Raw genomic sequence first — 20,877 nt, 5'->3', positions numbered from 1 at the left:
TACAACGTATAGTCGGACAATTATTTCCACTCTGAAGTTGAATATTTTATTGACTTTAATTTGAGTATATGAATTCAAAAGCAATAGATAGAAGACTGCCTATCGATTCACCGGCTGTGCTGCCGTTTACTAACTTTGCAGGCATTATCTAACGAGAATATATCTATTTATTTATTCATTTCTTTCTGCAGATAATGAGAAATATATTTCAAGAGTTGTACAACGCCTACAGGTTGAAAAATGAGCCACGTTTATCAGACAATGGCGCACGTTGTTTGAAATGCAGTCATCGGTTATTTGAAGTTAAACTTTCATACCGCAAGGATAATGTGTTATTTATAGAAGAAGACAATTTGGTGATCACAATGGAGGGACAGGCAGCCAGATCACTCAATTTGAACTCAGGTAAATGTATATTAATCTAACAGTTTTACGTCCCTGTCATGTGATAAAGTGAACGATGTCCGCCATAACCTCTTTTAATGTGTCAATCCTTTGCTACACTTCACGAATGCTGTTAGCAATACTACGATGAAAGACAGTTGATTAGAAACAAAATGTCCTCCGGCTACCAAAAATCTTTCTAGCACTTTTACATTTCATCTTCCGATTTCACATTACTAAAACACTGCTTGTTGTCGTCTTTGGGCGTGACAAAAATATTACCAACATTGATACATTTTCTGTGCATAATACGCCAGATCATTACCAAATCTGACATATTGCAACAATGTATCTTTTTTCAGGATGTGAATGGATTAAAATGTAACAATTATACTTCAGTTGTGGTGCCAGACGACAACAGTTTTCCAATATATAGTAAACACTTGCTATTATATTTGTCGATAGTGCCCACAACAGGCGACTAATCACTGAAGTTACTACAACCTTTGCAACAGTTGTCTGAAAATGTCGATCAGAGTGTCGTTTTTATCAGTAGTAGACGGTTACAACTGGTTTTGAATGAGTCAAAAAGTCTTCATTGATACAAAATAATATTGGGAGGACAATTAATGCTGGCTTTAAAAGTGCTGAAAAGTCTTTTCCTTATCAACCTATTAAACTGATGTAGGTTCAGGCCAGGTTCTTATCAGTTTGTTTATGACTGTGAAAGTTAGTCCTATTGCTATTTTGATATACCATATGGCTAATTTCACAGACTGACTCAAACAAACTGATCAAAGCATTGCCTCTACATTTGAGGCACCCATTACTACATTTTGTTGTCAAGGTATTTGATTTTTTCAGCACCTTTGAAGACAGAATTAATTGTCCACCACAATAAAACGACCTTCTGATCGGCAGCATTTCTAGACAACATTTGTAAGGGTTGTATAGGTTCTAACATATTACATTTGGCTTATCTGTCATTGGCGCAACAGATGTGATATGTATTTGATATTAGCTCTTGATTTATGCCATCCGATAACTCCGACACATCTCCGTTTCTCACATGAGAAGATACTAAACAATCGGCAACAAGAGTTCAGCATTTTCGCAAACCAGAGCTGATGTTTTTTTTCTGCGACACTGCCAAATACCTTGAACGGTGCCGTAAAAGAGGCTGTTGTTTGCGACTATGGCATTCAGTTCATTTGAAACATTTGAGATCACAATTTACGATTAATGTCTGTTTTACAATACAACTCGCGAAAAAACACCAGTGCATTTGCTTGCTCATGGTAAGTTGGAGTGAGTCAAGTTCCATGCAAAGACATACAATGTAATTAGTGTCCATAAATTATCAAAGCATAAACACCACAGGAGCCAGGATCCCATCCATGCCTAACTCTGTTTACTGATAGAATGCTACATAGTATAACAATCAAGTCCAACTGTTACTGTTACATTGTAACTTCCACAGATATAAACAAACTGATAAAAGCATCACATGAACATACTTCAGAGGCTTCCTGTGTTTTTTTTTTACCAGTTGCATACATTAGTTGTTTATGCCCAATTTTGCCATTTCTTTCCTTAGCTCACTTCATTCAAGCAAACGCACCGATGTTTTTTCACGGGTTGTATTTGGTACTCGCCCATAGACGGGAGGACACGTACAGCGAACTACAAGATAACTGTCTTCAAGCTTTGATTCAAGAAATACGCTTTATTTACTGTTAATTCTAGCTTTTAATGATGACATATTATGCAGAACAAATTGGGGCAAGTTTGATGTCACCATAATTATCTCGGAAAACAGAAGCCTCAGTTCATTTATATAATTAATCATATTCATGAAGTATAACTATTTTGGTTCACCGGGTTTGCTATTAGTGTATCCTGTATCCGTTGCACTTCCTCCCCAATGTAGCCGTCTCTGATTAAATCCCTGCAGCAGTAGCCAAATTAGCGTGAGTTCTCCCAAGGTCACGATACCCTTCGTAAATTCGACAAAAAATGAATACTTTTACAGTGCAGCTCGGGTTGATTATTTTTTGGGGTTAATTGGTAAAGAAATGACCTGTTCTGGTCTTTTAAAATGAATAATTCCAGGTATTGTTAATTCTATGATTGAATAGTGTCTAGCGCTGCCAACGTGAAAAGCTACTCGGAGACATATATGTATGTGTACGTGAGCCCATCTATGGCAATTCTACCGTAGATACAATGAATTTCTTTGGATGAGTGACTTCTACAACAAATTACAAAGCATCTTATCTCGACGTAATCACATCAACATTATGAATACCAAGTTGGCGACATATACATCGAGAACATAAATGGAAGGTCAGAGCGTGGCCAGTGTATGAATTAACGAATTCAAGATATGAAATCCCGCTGGTCTATCAGTTATCACTCATGGTATAGCAATTTTCAAAATCAGTCAACTTTGATTGTTTGCGATTATTTTTGCTCGAAACACGCTTTTCAATTTTCATTCACGTAATTACTTCATACACTTTGGTATGAGTAACCTATTGCGCATGCCCGAACGTGTAAGGCTAGTGAAAATTCTGCGGTTTATAAGAACTTTGGGGCAATTTTATAGTGCTTTTTTCGTTATTGTCGCTAGCTTCACATCGGCTGAATAAATAACTGCAATATTGCAGTGCTATTATACCCCCTTTTTATGACTTAACGGTTTCATACACACTTTGACTTTTAGAGTTTTACGAACTCCTAAAAGTTTCGTACATTTTATATATCGTACACGACTCGAGCACCAAATACTCAGAGAGACAATCTAAAGCTATTAATATAATGAATACCGATCATGTCAACGTACTTTTAGATAACGTTCCACTAAGAGTCTGTACTATTAGGATTTACTTACCTCTGTTTAATGCAAGTATTGTGGTTTTAGAGAGCTGAGCTGAGAGAGAGAGAGAGAGAGAGAGGCAGACAGAGACAGACAGACAGACAGACAGACAGACAGACAGACAGACAGACAGACAGACAGACAGACAGACAGACACAGAGACACAGAGACAGAGGGAGACAGAGACAGGGACAGGGACAGAGTGAGAGACAGAGAGACAGAGACAGGGACAGGGACAGAGAGAGACGGGCATACATACATAAATACATACATACATACATACATACATACATACATACAGACATACAGACAGACAGACAGACATACAGACAGACAGACAGACAGACAGACAGACAGACAGACAGACAGAGACAGAGACGGGAAGATAGTGACAGAGATAGACAGACAGCGCATAAACGGTTTCTCTAGAATTGTCACGTCACAGAGTCATAGAATATACGATTACGAGTTGGTGCAGTGTCATGTCCCGACATAAATCAACATCATAAATTTAACGATGGCTGGCGATCACGAGTGCCTGTGGCACATTTGTCCAATACATGATTGAGTACACGGTCCATCACTGAGATAACTCTGAGCATAATGTCGGTAAACCAGACGGGAAAGTTATAATCACACGTACGGAACAATCAAGTGTGCGGTTGCTGACATTTTAGCACCATTAATCATAATCTAACGGTGAATTTAAAGCATGTTGTACAAGTAATTGGTCCATTTATTACCATGTTGAGTGTTTACACAGCGAAGCGTATGTACTACCGAGATATGAATCGTAAGCGTACAGCCGTTACAGCCTGAGCATGCAGTTTAGATTAGATGGGATATCAGGTTCAGTGAAACTGCCTACAAGACAGATATCAGAGATTGACTTTGGAAGTGTTTCAGTTCTCTGTGTAGTCACTGTAAAGTTGGATATTTGAATGTTTAAACATATGTACAAATCTAAAGTGTGGCTATTAGTTGTTGAATGTGTGCATACTGTTACTGTTTTAATACATCATTAAAAGGGATACCTTGGGAATTCACCATGCTTTGCAAAAAGTTGGATGTCGAGATAATGAGATAAAATGTAACGGTTTCATTCACTTTCACCTATCAGTATAGCGTGGGCATCAATCAGTACTTAGGCTGAAGTGACGTAAGGCCTTGCTGGGGAGGTTCATTGTCGACTTCTTCTATACAATTACAAAATCAGTCAACAACACTTTTAGAGAGGTTGCCTTGTAATAGGGCTTGTACGTCACTTCCACCCTAGTTGGGATAGATGCTAGCTCCATACCAAGTTTTTTTTAAACATCATGTATCACAGACAAAGAAGAATTTCTTCCTTGTCTGTGCATGAATTCACAAGACAATGTCTCCATCATTTCCCCTTTAACCAAGCACAGAGCAGACACTTCGGAAGCAAATTGTTGTGTGTTACCTTTGTTATGTTTATCTTTACATAAAACATTGTGGCCTGTTTCACAATGAACATGATGGCTCGTCTAATCCAAACTGCATGCTCATTCTGTAAAGGCTGTAACTGTACATAAAACCTCTTTACCAGTGTCACTGAACTTGACATCTCGTCTACACCAAACTGCATGCTCATTCTGTAAGGGCTGTATACATGATTGTATTTTGAACCGTTACTACAAAGTCCTTTCAAATTTTCGATCTTATTATTCACCTTGCGTTTCTTCTTTTTTGCTTACGTCAGGTTTAGGCTTTAACTTGGGGCTTCGGTCAATAGAAGACTTGAAATGGTTCATTGTGAAGGTCGCTAACAGCGATACGCCGACATCAATGCTTGAAACACTGATTAATAAAACCAAACACGCAAATAAGACGTCCGAAGACTTTATTAAAAGTGGAATTCCTACTATAATGTACAGTTGAAAAAAAAGAATGACGGAATTCAGTACATTGTCATGGCAACGTCGTGGTCATAATGAAAGAAGAGTAAAAGTAAACGTTGATGGATAGTTGTCCTTGTTGCAAGTCACTTCAGGTTGATTTTATCTTGACAATATAGGATGTACGTCAAACTGCCGTCGGAACCCATCTTCGTGGTATCCTCCATTAGATGGCCATTAAAAACGTTCAATTATGCCACATGTATGACGCAGTCACGGTGTTCTCCCCAGGATGGATATGACACACTTTGCATAATATTTGCATAACATTTGCATAATGATGTCCATTGACGTATCACGGAAACAATTTATACTTATCATTTTTGTATATATTCCAATATAATTGAACTCGTCAGATCGTTGCTGGATGGAGAATCGTTTTCTCGTCACATTCCAGTTAATTCTGTTTTACAGGGCAATTCAAAAGTGACGCCATTTCTAAGTATAATATCAGACCACCATTTTTCTCTCATTATATTTTGATTTTTCTTCTTGTATAATAACTTTTCATTTGAAGAGGAACTAATAAACGAATCCCAGGAAGATAAAAAACTAATGTAATCTATATTCTATACATGTATCGTGGATGAAGGTAATTCAATATAAAAAAGAGAGGAGAAGATCAGAACAGGATGAAGTAGGAAAAGGTTACTACAAAAGGTCTGACGTTGGTGAACAGACATCTTTTGTGAGCTTTGTTTGTTACTCTGGCAACGGAGCTTACTGCATCTCTGTCAGCATGTTGCTTGCCTATAAAAGCAGTTGCCATAACGACATTAATTAGGAAACTGCTCACGACTCAAGAAGACGATGGTCCTCCTATCTCTTAAGAGTCTTATGTTGGAAAATTACATTTTTTTTCAAAATGTGTTCTACTGGGATTTGCTTTCTTTATTGCGTCGTTTTCTTGGTCTAACAATGTTGGAGAGACTAACAATGTTGGATGGACAGTCACTTAAACAATCTTATCTAAAAATCACATACTTAGTCAGTAATATTAAAAGAAGACACATTCGTGACGTCATTGATGATGATAATGATGACGTCATCGATCATCATGTTTTACTCAAGATAGCAATAACACCGACTCAGTCTCACTTGTCATCCACTTGAAGATTCTAATTGTAACTATGTAGGCTGGTTACAAGTAACAAAAAAAAACACCCAGATAGCTCTCACCAAGAAAGTACAGACAACATCGCTGTAAATCACATTTTGTCGATCATTACTAATTAGTTTGACTAAATCCCAAATTCCAATTCAAAGACATTCCAATTCTAAGAGTCAGCTTTTTTAAAATGAGGTTTATTGATGTGGCATTTCAACAAAACTTACTTCACCCCTCTCATTTTCAACGTTTTAATCATATCCAAATAGTGAATTCGGACAGACACATACACATAAATACAAATACACACACACATGCACCGTAACCCCCCATACACACACACACATACATACATACATACATACATACATACATACATACATACATACATACATACATACATACATACATACATACATACATACATATACATACATACAAACGCACACACTGACTAGCACACATTTGTGTATGCATACACTGGCACATACACTGGCATATATATATATATATATATATATATATATATATATATATATATATATATATATATATATATATATATATATATATACACACATACATCAACAAACAAACATTTGTGTTCACACAGTAACAGTCAGACGGCATACCCACGCACACTGTAGGAAACGCTGTCAACAGTTTTTAACGAACCCCATAGAAATATTTACTTTCCATATACATATTAATTTGTAAGAAAAAGTATAAAATCTGTCGAAAAAACCTATAATAGTGCACAAAAGAAATAATATGTCAAATGAAAGAAATTGTTGAAATAAAATGTATATAGACCAATAAAATTATAAATAGCCACGAATTTATTAGTAGTTGTAAATGACCGACTTTCTAAGATCGCAAAGATTTGAAATAAGCTTTGATTGAAATGAGGTCGTGATGGATGATTTGGCGTCTGTCTATAGTGCATTGGATCATGATCAGTTACAGCTAGCCATATCCATATACAAATACCGACATTAGACCGTGGACGAACGAAAACCTGTTACAAACAATGACAGTAAACAAATGAATTGGATTGATAACACTTGGCACAGCATATTGGAACAGCAGATACTTGTATTACATTTCATGGTTTGATAAGAACAGTTTTATGGCCTCTTTATGTGTACATGAAATGCCAGGGGAACTTCAAATATGTTTTGACTGAACTATATATATATATATATATATATATATATATATATGTAATAAAGACGGCATAAAGCTGTTCTTATCAAATGATGTAATGTCATAGAAGTCTGTGTACTTCCTACATGCTGTGTCAAGTGTTATTAAATCAATTCAGTTGTTTCTCTGTCTGTGACAGGTTCCGTTCGTTCACGGTCTGATGTCTGCAGTTGTACAAACACAGACTTGGAAGAGACGATGTATGTGGTCCCTGGTGCATTGAGATGCAGTCTACGTTCAACTAATGGATATCTGAGACGATGTGATTGCTGACCTTTAACAACATTCTACGGAGGAGACGAAAAGATGAAGTCCCTCGCCGAAAGATGATTTCTCTTGGCTACCATGCTACAATTTAAACTTACATTAAAAGTTACGTCCATACATATTAATCTGTTTCTACTTGGTTAAATTGAGATGCTTCGTGAGTGATTCTTGTGATTTAAGTTTACTCTTGACTTACTACTAATCTACTATATGGTTCACAAGAAAGACCAAACAACGTCTGATATGAATACAAATCGTGGTTGAGCACATTTTAAAGTGGCCAAAGGGGTGAAAAATGTGTTTATTTATTTATTTATTTATTTATTTATTTATTTATTTATTTATTTATTTATTACAAAGCAACCTTTCTACATTAAAGAACAATGTGAAACAACAAAGAACAAGTCCGTGTAGAAATATTTGAAGATGTTTGTTATTTTACGTACAGGAAGTGATTTGTAAACAAACCGGGAAAACACAAGTAATCACTACGTCACGTCCTGTTTCTTTACACATGTGCCCCTCACAGACAAGGAAAAGACAGCCCTGTCCGAGTTTTCCTTGTCTGTGTTTCCCAATATAATATTGAAACGTCACCATGGTCACAATACAGAAATAGATTGATTTACTTGAGTTCACCAACTTTGTTTACTTCCTGTACGTATTAATAACAAACTTTTTACAGATTTTATAAAGGATTTTTCGCAATTGTTAAGTTATAAAACATTCACTTACTCCGTGATATTTCAGAAGAAAAACATAGTAAAGTATTTTTTTCTCATAATTAAATATCCAAAATGAATAATTATTTCTCATCAACAATGTACCATGTAAAGCCCGAGTCAGTAGTAATAGCTATTTTTTGTTATTGTTTTACCCTTCAAATTACATCAAACCTTTCCACATTCTAGCAAACCAGAGCTGTTATTTCTTCCACGACACTGTGACATAACTCTTGGCGATGCGTTTTGGACGGTGCCGTAAAAGAGTATGTGGTTTACGACGATGACCGTTCATTGGGAACGATTCAATCTTCCCAATCAGATAAATATTTACCGTTGATACTTGTACACTGGCTTGCTGTCCGTTTGTAAACAACAAGAATGAATAATTCGGACAATTTAATCGTTGGCCAGCAAAGTGTATACATACCCTTGCGGCAGCGGATAGGCGAACATGTCTACTCTAGTGCGTAACGAAATACATAAATAAACAACATATATATCTCTAGTCCGGGGGACGGGTCCCATAGAAGTAGTTCACAATATACTTCTCCATTGATGTCTCTCCTGCATCACTTTTTCAAGTTCAACAATAGTTATACCGAGTTCAGAGGCAAGTAGAGTCGGGTTCCTCAGCTTTGGTCTTCCTGGCTTTCTTCCTCCTTCCATGCTTTGGTTGCCAAGTAACCAGATCCTCGACTACTTCTGTGCTTCTGTAACAAATGACCGACAAACTGGACCCGACCCCGACTGATCGTCTCTGAGATCTTTGGTGTTTTCATGTACAAGTGTGGCCAAGAAATGTTGAGTGCTTTGCGTAGTAGTCATGTGTAGTATCCATCCAATCATTCTTGCATACTTTTGGTGATTGTCCATGTTTCTGCACCATAAATTAAGACTGATTCAACTCATACTGCACTGAAAATTTTTCATTTGTCATGTTCAGATAATCTTAACTTCCGTATCTTCTCTAACAAATTGCAGGCTGTCAATGCTTTTACCATCCTTGTTGTAATACCCTTTTCACTGTTAACAATCCACGCACCTAGGTAGAAGAAGTCTTCCCCTTGTTGAAGTTTCTGTCCAGATGGGGTTTGGATATCAAATGGAAACAGTAATTAAACAAACAGCAACTGGCAACAATAATTATGAGAAAAAGTTACAGCTGTAATATTAAAATCAAATTTATTGTCCACCTTTCTGACCTTTGACATTGATTGTACAGTTTATTAGTATTAGGTCAAAGTATGATATCGTGTGAGGTGTACCAAAGTCATGTTAAAACATTAGACGACCCAAGGCCTTCTTCTAACGACTTTTCTGTTCCACAGCTGACTTAATAATAAGTTGTTCCTTAGGACACAGTCTCTAAAATGTAATGTTAAAGTGATTTTTAATTATCAAGCAATGTATACAAATTCATTACATAGATATTTACTAGACGTCTAGTATAATGTCATTGCACATACACTGTATGCATTAGGCGGGCGAAACGTTACGGTAAAAATCGGTGGAAATCTATAAGTAATCTTTTAATTATGCGAACGATGAATCGAGGTTCTGCCAATAGAGGGCACTGTAAGCATTGTTTCACATTCCAAATATGCTGGCAATTTCCTGTCTTTCAAAGGGAATACCCCTTATTCAGTGGTAGAATGATGCCCCATGGGTCTTGGCAGACATGAATATTTATTAGATGACAATGTATATTTCATGACTGTTTATCTGAAGGAAATAAGCATTTAGGAGTCATGAATATTCAGTGTTCATCTAAATCATAGTCGTGTCTGCTAACGTGCTAAGACCGATGAGGCAACACCCTGACAGACGTGTTTCTCTTTGAGCGCAGGTGATGCAAAGGCGCAAAGTTCCACGTTGTGACAATACGTAAGAACACTGAGACCAATGAATATACCGTGTATCCCGTTTTGTAGCCTAGAGGAATGGAGAGAGAGAGAGAGAGAGAGAGAGAGAGAGAGAGAGAGAGAGAGAGAGAGAGAGAGAGAGAGAGAGAGAGAGAGAGAGAGAGAGAGAGAGAGAGAGAGAGAGAGAGAGAGAGAGAGAGAGAGAGAGAGAGAGAGAGAGAGAGAGAGAGAACGGGGCCACATGAAGAGAAAACTATACTGTATTATTAAATGTCGGAATCATTCACCCCAAAAAACATTTGAAAGAATTGCCCCGTAAAAAATATGTAGGTATATGGGTATCTTAAATCCTAAGATTTGTCTTAAACACGACTGTAGTTTTTTGACGAGTCGTCTGCTCATCAAGTATTTTCGTATGACAGTCGTTTCCTTTAATCTAATATAATGACTTTTCGAATTATAAGAAGGATATTGAAAAAAATCCCCACTCAGTGTGTCTAGGACTTGAGGATTAAGAGACCGTCTTTCGACAAATGAAAGGTAATCTAGTCGTTAATGAAGCTAAACATGGCCGACAAGCTTGCTACAGTGCTGATCCTGTATTATATATATAGGACTGAGATAGTAGTAAATAGACCAACGCCTTAGGGAATGCCGCCATTCTGGTATGAACGTGATTACCTTTAATCACCTCAAATACAACGGAGCCTGTCTGAAAGGGGGAAAAAACCTTTCGGGGAGATTAGTGATCGCTTAAGGGTGGAAATGTACATCCAATATATTTACATAACTCAGTGTCAGTGCAGTGAAGTGTAAGCTATGTTTTTGGATTTTATGCCATACAGTATAGTACTGCTGCCATGATCGATTTGGTTGCATCCCAAGACAGACTTTGGCCAACGTTTGTTTTCAATTTACTGCTTTCATTCTCGGTACGGGGTTCGCTTGATCTTTTATGAGATAGCCGAGGAAAGTATTGCCGTAGGCTTCTAGTTCTACCTGTTTCGTTGTATTTCCATGCATGTGTCACATGATCGAGGTGAGGGGGCTTAAAATATCGCATAGTAACAGAATACATGCATTATGAACTTATATGTACAGGAAATATCTATTTTCGCATGATTTCCGGAAGTTAATTTCATCTAATATATGTTTGTACCATTTGTGATGTAAACCATGTAAGTAATAGTTCGTACCCCCACCCCCACCCCCACAACTTCAATACTGCCGAGACGATCATGTAGTTACCTTGACGACACCTATGATCGATGGTGCACAATATCAAATATATGATCGATATAATATCATCGTTTCCTTGGTGTTCGGGAAATTTAATAAATGTTGGCACTTTTGGCGTGGCCTCGATCCAATCGACGTCAAACGACAATACTGCATGACTGTTTTGAAGGCACTTTATTTAATGGTTCAACATGGGCAAATTTCTAACGGTACAAATATACGATACCCCGGGGCTAATACGTGGATTGCATAGAGCTAAATGCTTGATCAAATAAATTGCTCCTTTTCACATGAAATTTGACCAATTTGTGCAAAAATAAAAATAAAATATATAATTCGATAAATGATGCAGATTTGTGAAAATGAAATGGCATTCTGTCATTGAGTGATATTGAATCAAATCTCCTTTAGTAGAGTTTTTTTAAATCTCCATTGGGCGTCAGTCGATAAATTGTTCATGGAGGCAAATCAGTTTATTACTGTACCCTAGGTATATATGTGGACGCACGTGATATGAATAAAGGATGTCAATCACAAGTGGTCAGAATGGATAACACTTCAGTTGATAGTCGTCTTAATACAGTGTGAATCTTTTCAGCGATTAGTCGAAATTGTAGTTATTTTGTTTAGGAAGGCTGTTTTTTTTTCTTGATGCTATGCATGCTGTTAACTTTTGAATCGGAGAGATGTAAGGCGTAAAAAAATTGTGTAGTTCCGATTACATTCATTTTAAAATAGGTTGGGTAGGTAGACTTTTTATTTCATTTTTTTCATATGTGAGTGTCTAGTTCAGGTAGTTATGTTTTTCTGTTGTTTTCCATATGGTCTCTGTGTTATTGGCTTCTTCTCATCAGATGTACAGCCATTACAGATTGGAAGAACAGTTTTATATTGTCTTTTTCATTCCACTATCTAGCTCTCAAGTCATAAAGTTCTTGAGATACGGACGAACAGGGGTATGAAAGCTACAGAAAGAAAACATGGGGGTAGTCAGTCACTAAGTTTAACATTTTGTCCTATACAGAATGTAGCAGCGGGTAACTGTGCGTATCAAGTACTGTCTAAAAATTGAGATACGCCAAAGAAGGACTTTTTTAACGAATCAAATTCCTGAAATTACATGGCTATTTTATTTACTGCAGACAAGTAAGACGCTATCAATATAATAGAATAGCTATATTTATATGAGGAATATTGATTTCATTGGTTGTTATTATTACTGATTTGTAATTATAGTTGTTGACTTGTTAGTATGGATGCCAACGTGGGATCTGAAAGATTCGATGAATGATAGAACTAGACTATTGGCGTCATGGAGTCATGATGGTCAAATGGTTAGAGTGGCCGGCCTGGAATCTGTGGGTTGCAGGTTCGAGCCCAGTTGCTGCCGTTTGTTTCTGAATGGCTAAAGTCCTTGGGCAAGATTTGAACCACGGTTGTGCCTCAGTCAACCCAGCTGTATAATTGGGGACCTGGTAGGATATAGGTTGCAATATGAATGCTTTACTCCTATGCTCCCCTGGGAGTTGAGGAAGTATAAAGGGCCGTTGTGCATTGCCAGGTAATAAACACTTAGAGCACAGAGTGGGAAAAAGTATCCTCTTGTCCCCCACCACCTACCCACAATCCTGTCAGCATGTTATTAAAATGAATATGGTCTGGGAGAATTACCTTTACCCTAGTTACGACTTCTTTCTCAGTTTACAGTCACTGTAATGAAACCAGTTTTCATATCTAACAGCTCAATTCTGTAAATATTTTGCAAGATGTAGTAAATAGTTCTGATTTAGTCTTGTTTTTAGTGATATTTTCCCAAATACAAACTCAGCAGTAGCTAGATAGTAAGTAGTCTGGGCAGTTCGTCTAATAACGCCATCGTACTACTATCTATTCAAAAACCAAATCAGGGCGCCCTCAACGGTTGGAGCTCGATTACTGACGCTCGTAGAGCTACTAGTATGTCTTGACGTCACCTTTGACGATACTTACTATGGGTGTTTCCATGGTTTTATGAATTAATGAACATCAATTTAAGTTAAAAAGCTACTTACGTTAAACATGTGACCACTGCATGAAAAATGCACGTATGAAATCATTTATGAGTCATTAACTTTTAAACTTTTCATTCTATCATGGCTTCACTAAAATTGAGATCTGGAATTGGACTTCCACCGAATCTAATTAGTTTTTACTTGTTTGAAAAACAGATAATCTTTCCCATAAAGTTACTGGTAAATGCATACATGATTATTTAGATATCTTGCTAAAAATACACAAAACAAAACAAAAACGAACGAACAAACAAACAAACGAACAAACAAACAAACAAACAAACGAACGAACGAACAAACAAACAAACAAACAAACAAACTTAAATAAACAAATGTGAAAACATAACCTCCGCTCGAAATCGTGGAGGGCGGGGGGGGGGGAGCACAGGGGAGGTTCATATTGTAAAAACTTAAAGGCTCTTAAACGCTCCCACTCTCCGCACCATCCATATCAAAATTAAAAGTTCTTTCGTTGAACAATCATCAACTTGCAAATTGATAAAAGTGTATCGTCATTGATAATTTGTGAGCGACAACAACAACATATAGCCAATCGACTTCAGTTTTACTTCTACTCATAGTCTTTGAACACCACCAACCAATCGTATGCACTGTTGTGTCTTTCCACTCTGCAGTTCGTTTAGCGCTGTCAAGCACCGATGTATACTCTACTATGACATCCCCAGTGGTTACAGCGTGTACAATATTACCGTAACGAACCCTCCTTGTCTCTGGTAATTCAGTTAATTACCGCCATTACCTCGAGATGACTGTCGTGGTTGACTATCAGGTAGACTATATCTCCACACACTAATCTACTCAATAATCTAAGCAGCACTTGTTAATTTCTTGTAGGAAGTCATTATGGGCTGCATGTACGTCTTTCCAGTGCCCTTCTTTTGTGATCTTGCCAAGCCAATCTGACAGCCGGGGCCAAATCCGCAGTGAAAAGTGCATCCAGTCCAATAACATCAATATTGTCGCTACATAATAATCAGCCACCGTCACTGTGCTACCACACATATACTTATGCTTGGTAAGGTACTTGTTTTCCAAAATGTCTAAATATTGGATCAATTGTTGTGTGCCTGCCTCGATCATGGCGTCCGTAGCCGACTGGGATAATAATCGGTATTTGTCAAAGAATTGAGGGTACACCACTTGATAGCCGATTACCCTGAGAGAACAATGGCAAAAAAATAAATATTTTAGAAAATATATATACAGTTCTCAGACATCTTTGCAGGTGAGAAAAGGTTAAAGATAATGAATGTAAGGCAAAAAAAAGAATTGTTTCTGGTAAGGATATTTTGCTTAAGTGGTGCGACCACGCGAATTTTTTTTTATTCTCAACAAACCTATCACTCAATCTACTATTTATGACAGTTACTGTTCTTTTTATTTAGATCAAGTGTGTATGTGGGGCAGATGTCATTTGCTTGTTCATGTAGTTGTCTTCACTGAAGTAGGAACGGTTATTTTTGTGTTTCCCCTCAGATCTGCAGACTGGATGGGCTGGACAAACACGAAAAAAAAAGACCTACGCGACGCGATGGTATTTATGTGATGCGCACGCTGACCAGAAAAAATTCTCTCTTTTTTTTTTGCCTTATCATCTGCTATGAATAAAACTGCTGTAGGGAAAACCAGTCGGCCAGCCTGCAAATACCTACCTACCTACCTACCTACCTACCGACCAGGATCGTCAGTCTGACGCGCTTTATGATATAAATAAAATAAGATATATGCCATAATGAGTGTGAACAGAATATGATAAAATATAATAACAAATAATAAAATATAATAAAAAGTAATAAAATATAATAAAAATGATAAAATATAATATATTATAATATAACAGAATAAAATATATAATAGAACAGAATAGAATAGAATAGAATAGAATAGAGTAGAACAGCACAATCAGATAGAAAAGAATAGAACAGAATAGAATAGAATAGAACAGAATAGAATAGAATAGAATAGAATAGAATAGAATAGAATAGAATAGAATAGAATAGAATAGAATAGAATAGAATAGAATAGAATAGAATAGAATAATACAGAATAGAATAATATAGAATAGAATGGCCATATTTAAAACAGTACCTGTGAAGGTGATTGCTTGCCCAACAAATGACAGATTCTACAAACATTCTATCCGCCATTACAACACCATAACCAGCAAAATTGGTATATTTATTGGCCAAATATCGTAAAATCACAGGGCTGTAAGAATTCAGAAAGCAAAACACATTGCGTTAACCAGATGTAAATCGAACGCCTTCAGTAACGGCAAAAATCAACCCTTTCAAATTGTTGAGTCTACACATAACATTTTCTGAATGCAAAGTCAATAATTATGCAAATGACTCATTAAAAATAAATGCTACTTCAATAATCTTTATATGACTGTGGGTCTCGTTATCATAGATTGCATGTAGTAGTTAGAGATTGTATAATTACCTACTAATACAAAAAATCTGACAAATTAAATATTTAGTACTTGACATTCTACATATCCAGTTCATGTATTGTTATATATGCAATAATCAATATCCTTCTTTCGGTTCAATTAAATATTCATAATACAATTAGTTGGAATATTCATATCTCAGAAAATGCTATGACTTTTAAAATTTTCTGTTTCAGTTTGACGATGAAAAATGTACGTTAAATACCTACAGTATATCACGAAAATAAAATAAAGTGATGAATTTTTCACACATCACGACGTCATTAATTTCTCACCCCTTAGAATCTTCAACTATTGATAAAGCGTCAAACAAGGTGTATTGAGAATCATGCTGTCCACCGACTGTATCTAAAAATAGCAAAGCTTTTTCATGACTTCTTTTCATAATTAAAATGTTTCGGATCATTTGCTCTGCAGAAATCAATGATGCCGACGCAGTGTGTGAACCTTGTTGCGTTCCGTGATCATTCTTGAAGCCCTCGTAGTTTGTAGACGAACATTGTACATTCACTGATGTTGTGCAGCAAACTTCAGATTTTCACTCAAAGTGTCTACTCAAGCAATATATTCGACGCCATTATTCTCAAGCAAGTCAAACTGAAGTATGTTTAATTATATCTGCACTAGTTGCAACTGTCACATTTTGGAAACTTTTTTGTCAGATACTACCAAACTAGAAAGACTGTAGAGTTTAAATTATGCGGTACAATGCTTTTTGTTACAAATTATACAAAAAAAAGGCACAGATAATGCGCGCATACATGAAATGTTACATTTTACCTCACTGCGGATACAAATAAAAATTTAGTGTACAGTCTTCCATATATCCTACAGTGATGTTGTGTTCACAGTGAGATAAAATGTATCATTGTCATATGCTTGCACGCTATCTTTGTCTCTATTTTGTTTTATGTAATGTGTAACAGAAAACCTAGTGTGAGATATAAAAACAACACCCTGCCGCCTAATTCAAACTCTATAGTCACTCTAGTTTAGTAGTAACACTGTGTCGCCTAATTGAAACTCTATAGTCATTCTGGTTTTGGTAGTAACACCGTGCCGCCTAATTCAAACTCTATAGTCACTCTGGTTCGGTAGTAACACCGTGCCACCTAATTCAAACTCTATAGTCACTCTGGTTCGGTAGTAACACCGTGCCACCTAATTCAAACGCTATAGTAACTCTGGTTCGGTAGTAACACCGTGCCACCTAATTCAAACTCTATAGTCACTCTAGTTCGGTAGTAACACCGTGCCACCTAATTCAAACGCTATAGTCACTCTGGTTCGGTAGTAACACCGTGCCACCTAATTCAAACTTTATAGTCACTCTGGTTCGGTAGTAATACCGGGCTGCCTAATTCAAACTCTATAGTCACTCTGGTTTTGGTAGTAATACCGGGCTGCCTAATTGAAACTCTATAGTCACTCTGGTTCGGTAGTGACACCGTGCCACCTAATCCAAACGCTATAGTCACTCTGGTTCGGTAGTAACACCGTGCCACCTAATTTAAACTCTATAGTCACTCTGGTTCGGTAGTAACACCGTGCCACCTAATTCAAACGCTATAGTCACTCTGGTTTGGTATTGTATCATGACTTAGTCGTAATACACGTACACCTCGAACAGTATTGAATCACTTGTGAGTAAATGTATCAATTTGGCAGTACACATATGGTACAATAAATCCAATTAAAATTGATTTTTAGGTTCACACCCTACAATCAGCGACCACAACACGATCATGATTTTAACACCTTTCATATGTACAGTAAGATGTTAATATTATGGATATAACTGACCTCTCTGTATAAATATTGGTATTTTAACATTTTTTCATGAATATAGTGTTGGTTATCTGCAGTTACAGCTAGTGTCGGTTTAATGACTTTTATATATCCGAACACGCTGTTTTCCGAAACTACATTCATACCCATTCAATGTCAACCGTGTGACATCTATCTACGGTGTCTTTCCTCTCATCATACAATGTGAATCTTTTCATTGTGACAGTTCAAAGACGTACCGCACAACACCAGCACGATCGGCGGTCTCACGAACAGCTACAGGAAATATGTATAAAACAGTATGCCAAGGCCCGTAATGGTTCTCATATCTTCTAGCATTAAGCAGAATCGAGATCTTGTTCTCTCTTTACCACTCTTTCAGGAAAGTAACACCTCAAAGCATAGCGGTATTTTTTGCAAAAAAAAGGTGACTTTTGCTATTGACATTGGAGAGGTGTGCATTAGAGTATGATATTAATTGCAATCACTTTTGTGTTGTAAAAGTCGGTGTCTACAAAAGATTGTAGTGTCACTCTACGAATACGTGTAGTCATTGAACTGAATACGCCTTCAGCTCTAACGCGCAAGCTTTTACGAATCACCATTCCCCTGGGATACTTTCTTCCCAGTACGCAGGAAGACATGTCATTGTACATACATATGTCCGTCAACTATCACATTACAACCCCGTCACATCATTCAATGCATATTCTATATTCGTATTCAACAGTATTAAAGCTACAAACGCATGCCATATACACTTGAAGCCAGTAAACGTGAAACAGAACTTCGTCTGGCTTGACAAAAATGTTACTAATATTGCTACATTTCGTTGCCCGACTCGACAACATTCCTACAAATAATTGCTACATTTTATATTTCAATGAAGACATTCCAAACGACAGTGTTCTTATCAAGACAGATCATTTACAATGCTAAGATTATTAAATCTTACACACAAGACATTTGCAGTAGTTGTCTAGAGATGCCTCTCATCAGGATGTTGTTTTATCAGTAGTGGACAATTACAACTCTCTTTGAAGTTGCCGATTATCTTCTCCTTATCACACTATCAAACTGACATACATTGATGCAAAAACAATGGGAGTCTGTGATGTAGGTTCACTACATGTTCTTATCAGTTTATTTATGGGCATCTGTAAAAGTTAGTCATAAGGTATACAACGATAACTTTCACAGATATAAAAGAAAAACTGATAAAACTAGCCTGAATCTACATTTTATTTATTTATTTATTTATTTATTTATTTATTTATTTATTTATAGGATAACTAACGGGAGCTAGTCCCATTTATAGACTCCTTTGGTTCAGTGTTACTGCAGGCAGGAGGAAACCCGAGTACCCCGGGCCGCGGGAAAACCTGCGTTGTACGGTAGCTATAGAGTCAAACTGAACGACACTCTTTTTACTCACAGCGTGGTAAATTTAATCAAACCCAGCCGACGCCTAGTGGGTTCGAACCCAGGCTGCAGAGGTATTTGCTATTAGAGGTACTTGCTATTGTTTTTGTATATCAATACATGTGGGATTTTTGTCGACCCCGACTATGCAATGACCAATGTAGTAGTAATATCAATAAGACATGTTTGTCAACACAGACTAAAAATTGTGAGGTTTGTTGCATCAGACAACGTTGTGTTTCAAGTTTAATGTCTTCAATTGTATATATTTTCTCATTTACCACACCAATCTTTCTGGTCTATGTATATTTCATCATCACATTCGTCAACATTATTCGATTTATAAAAGCGTGTAATTTTGACTTCGGTCAATACTTCTGTTCTCATATGCATTCTTCAATGTGTATGTGTGCGCTGATAGCTGTACTTTGCTTGCACTTTCATACCTACTTCAACACTTTGAAACCTTATTGCTGATACGATCATGTGTATTTCCTCGGGGACACATCTTGCTGTACCTGTACTGTAACTTTCTTAAATCTGAGCGTTGTACTTCTATCATTCAAAAGAAAGAAAAGAGAAGCTGTCTCCCTCTAGCTCTGTAAATGAGCAGGATAACGTGTTTTATGTCTTCACGGAGCGAATAAAAAGTTCTACACATACCCCTATAACTTTCTTAGTGGTGGCGCTCTCATTAGTACCTCTAGTTTGCCGTTTATCTTTTCACTCCCAACGTCACTGTTCTATACAAGTACTTACCCTTCGAAGACTATGATTTCTCCATCGGTTAAAATAGGTACTTCCTGGTGGCAATTCCGTTTGATGGTCTCGGGTATTTTGGCTTTGCTGGATTCACTGAAATCCACATCCACCAATGTATGGGGAATTTTGTGCTGAGATAAATGAGATCATTTGAAAAGAAAAGAAAAGAAAAAAAATTATAAATTCAATCAAATTATGAATCAGAAAACCAAAAAATACCACCCCAACACACATACATAATATATATATATATATATATATATATATATATATATATATATATATATATATATATATATATATATATATATATATATATATATATATATATGGCGATATCATCTTGAATTCTTGAATAATCAAGGCATTGTGACTATACGACATCTATATCTCCGTCAATTACCTTGAAAGAAAATCATTGAAGCTCGTGTATATTTTTAGATTGCTTTGAAACAGTTACAACCAATGCATTATGACTATGATCTATCTCTCCGTCAATTGCCTTAAAGGAACATCATTGAAACTAATATAACTTAGATCGCCCCCAAACGGTTACAACCAGTCATTATCAAACAGCAAATTAACCAATCACAGAGTTCCTCTTATACTATCAATGTTGACTGTTTTTGAATTTTCCAACGTGGCTGCCTCCGTCTCCATGTTGTTGAAAGGTGCTTCGACATATCTTCAAAAGTATACAACATATTCCCAGCAGAAAGGATATGTTTGTGATAAGCCTATTAAAAGGTAGCAGAAAGTCAATTTGCTACGTATCTATCTACCGTAAACA

General features: G+C 36.6%; 1 protein-coding gene and 1 long non-coding RNA gene across 2 annotated transcripts in view; one reads left to right on the top strand and one right to left on the bottom strand.

Annotated features, from left to right (window-relative positions):
* Nucleotides 1-204: 204 nt before the first annotated feature.
* LOC144447872 (uncharacterized) lies at nucleotides 205-5,541 on the top strand. Its single transcript, XR_013482058.1, has 2 exons — nucleotides 205-405; nucleotides 4,986-5,541. It is a non-coding gene; the product is annotated as an uncharacterized LOC144447872 (long non-coding RNA).
* An 8,696-nt stretch (nucleotides 5,542-14,237) lies between these two features.
* Nucleotides 14,238-20,877, bottom strand: part of LOC144447271 (glutathione S-transferase theta-1-like) — a 10,931-nt gene continuing 4,291 nt past the window's right edge. Inside the window, exons 3-5 of the mRNA XM_078137188.1 lie at nucleotides 20,085-20,218; nucleotides 15,749-15,868; nucleotides 14,238-14,816 (exon numbers count right to left, since the gene is read on the bottom strand). Of these exons, the coding sequence (XP_077993314.1) occupies nucleotides 14,459-14,816; nucleotides 15,749-15,868; nucleotides 20,085-20,218 (612 nt within the window). The 3' untranslated portion in view covers nucleotides 14,238-14,458. The remainder of the gene's footprint in view (nucleotides 14,817-15,748; nucleotides 15,869-20,084; nucleotides 20,219-20,877) is intronic.

This window comes from Glandiceps talaboti, chromosome 16 (genome assembly GCF_964340395.1).
Source record: "Glandiceps talaboti chromosome 16, keGlaTala1.1, whole genome shotgun sequence".
Taxonomy (NCBI): Eukaryota; Metazoa; Hemichordata; class Enteropneusta; family Spengelidae; genus Glandiceps; species Glandiceps talaboti.
The sequence above is the reverse complement of the archived record's forward strand: the minus strand, read 5'-3'. Positions and strand labels throughout refer to the sequence as shown.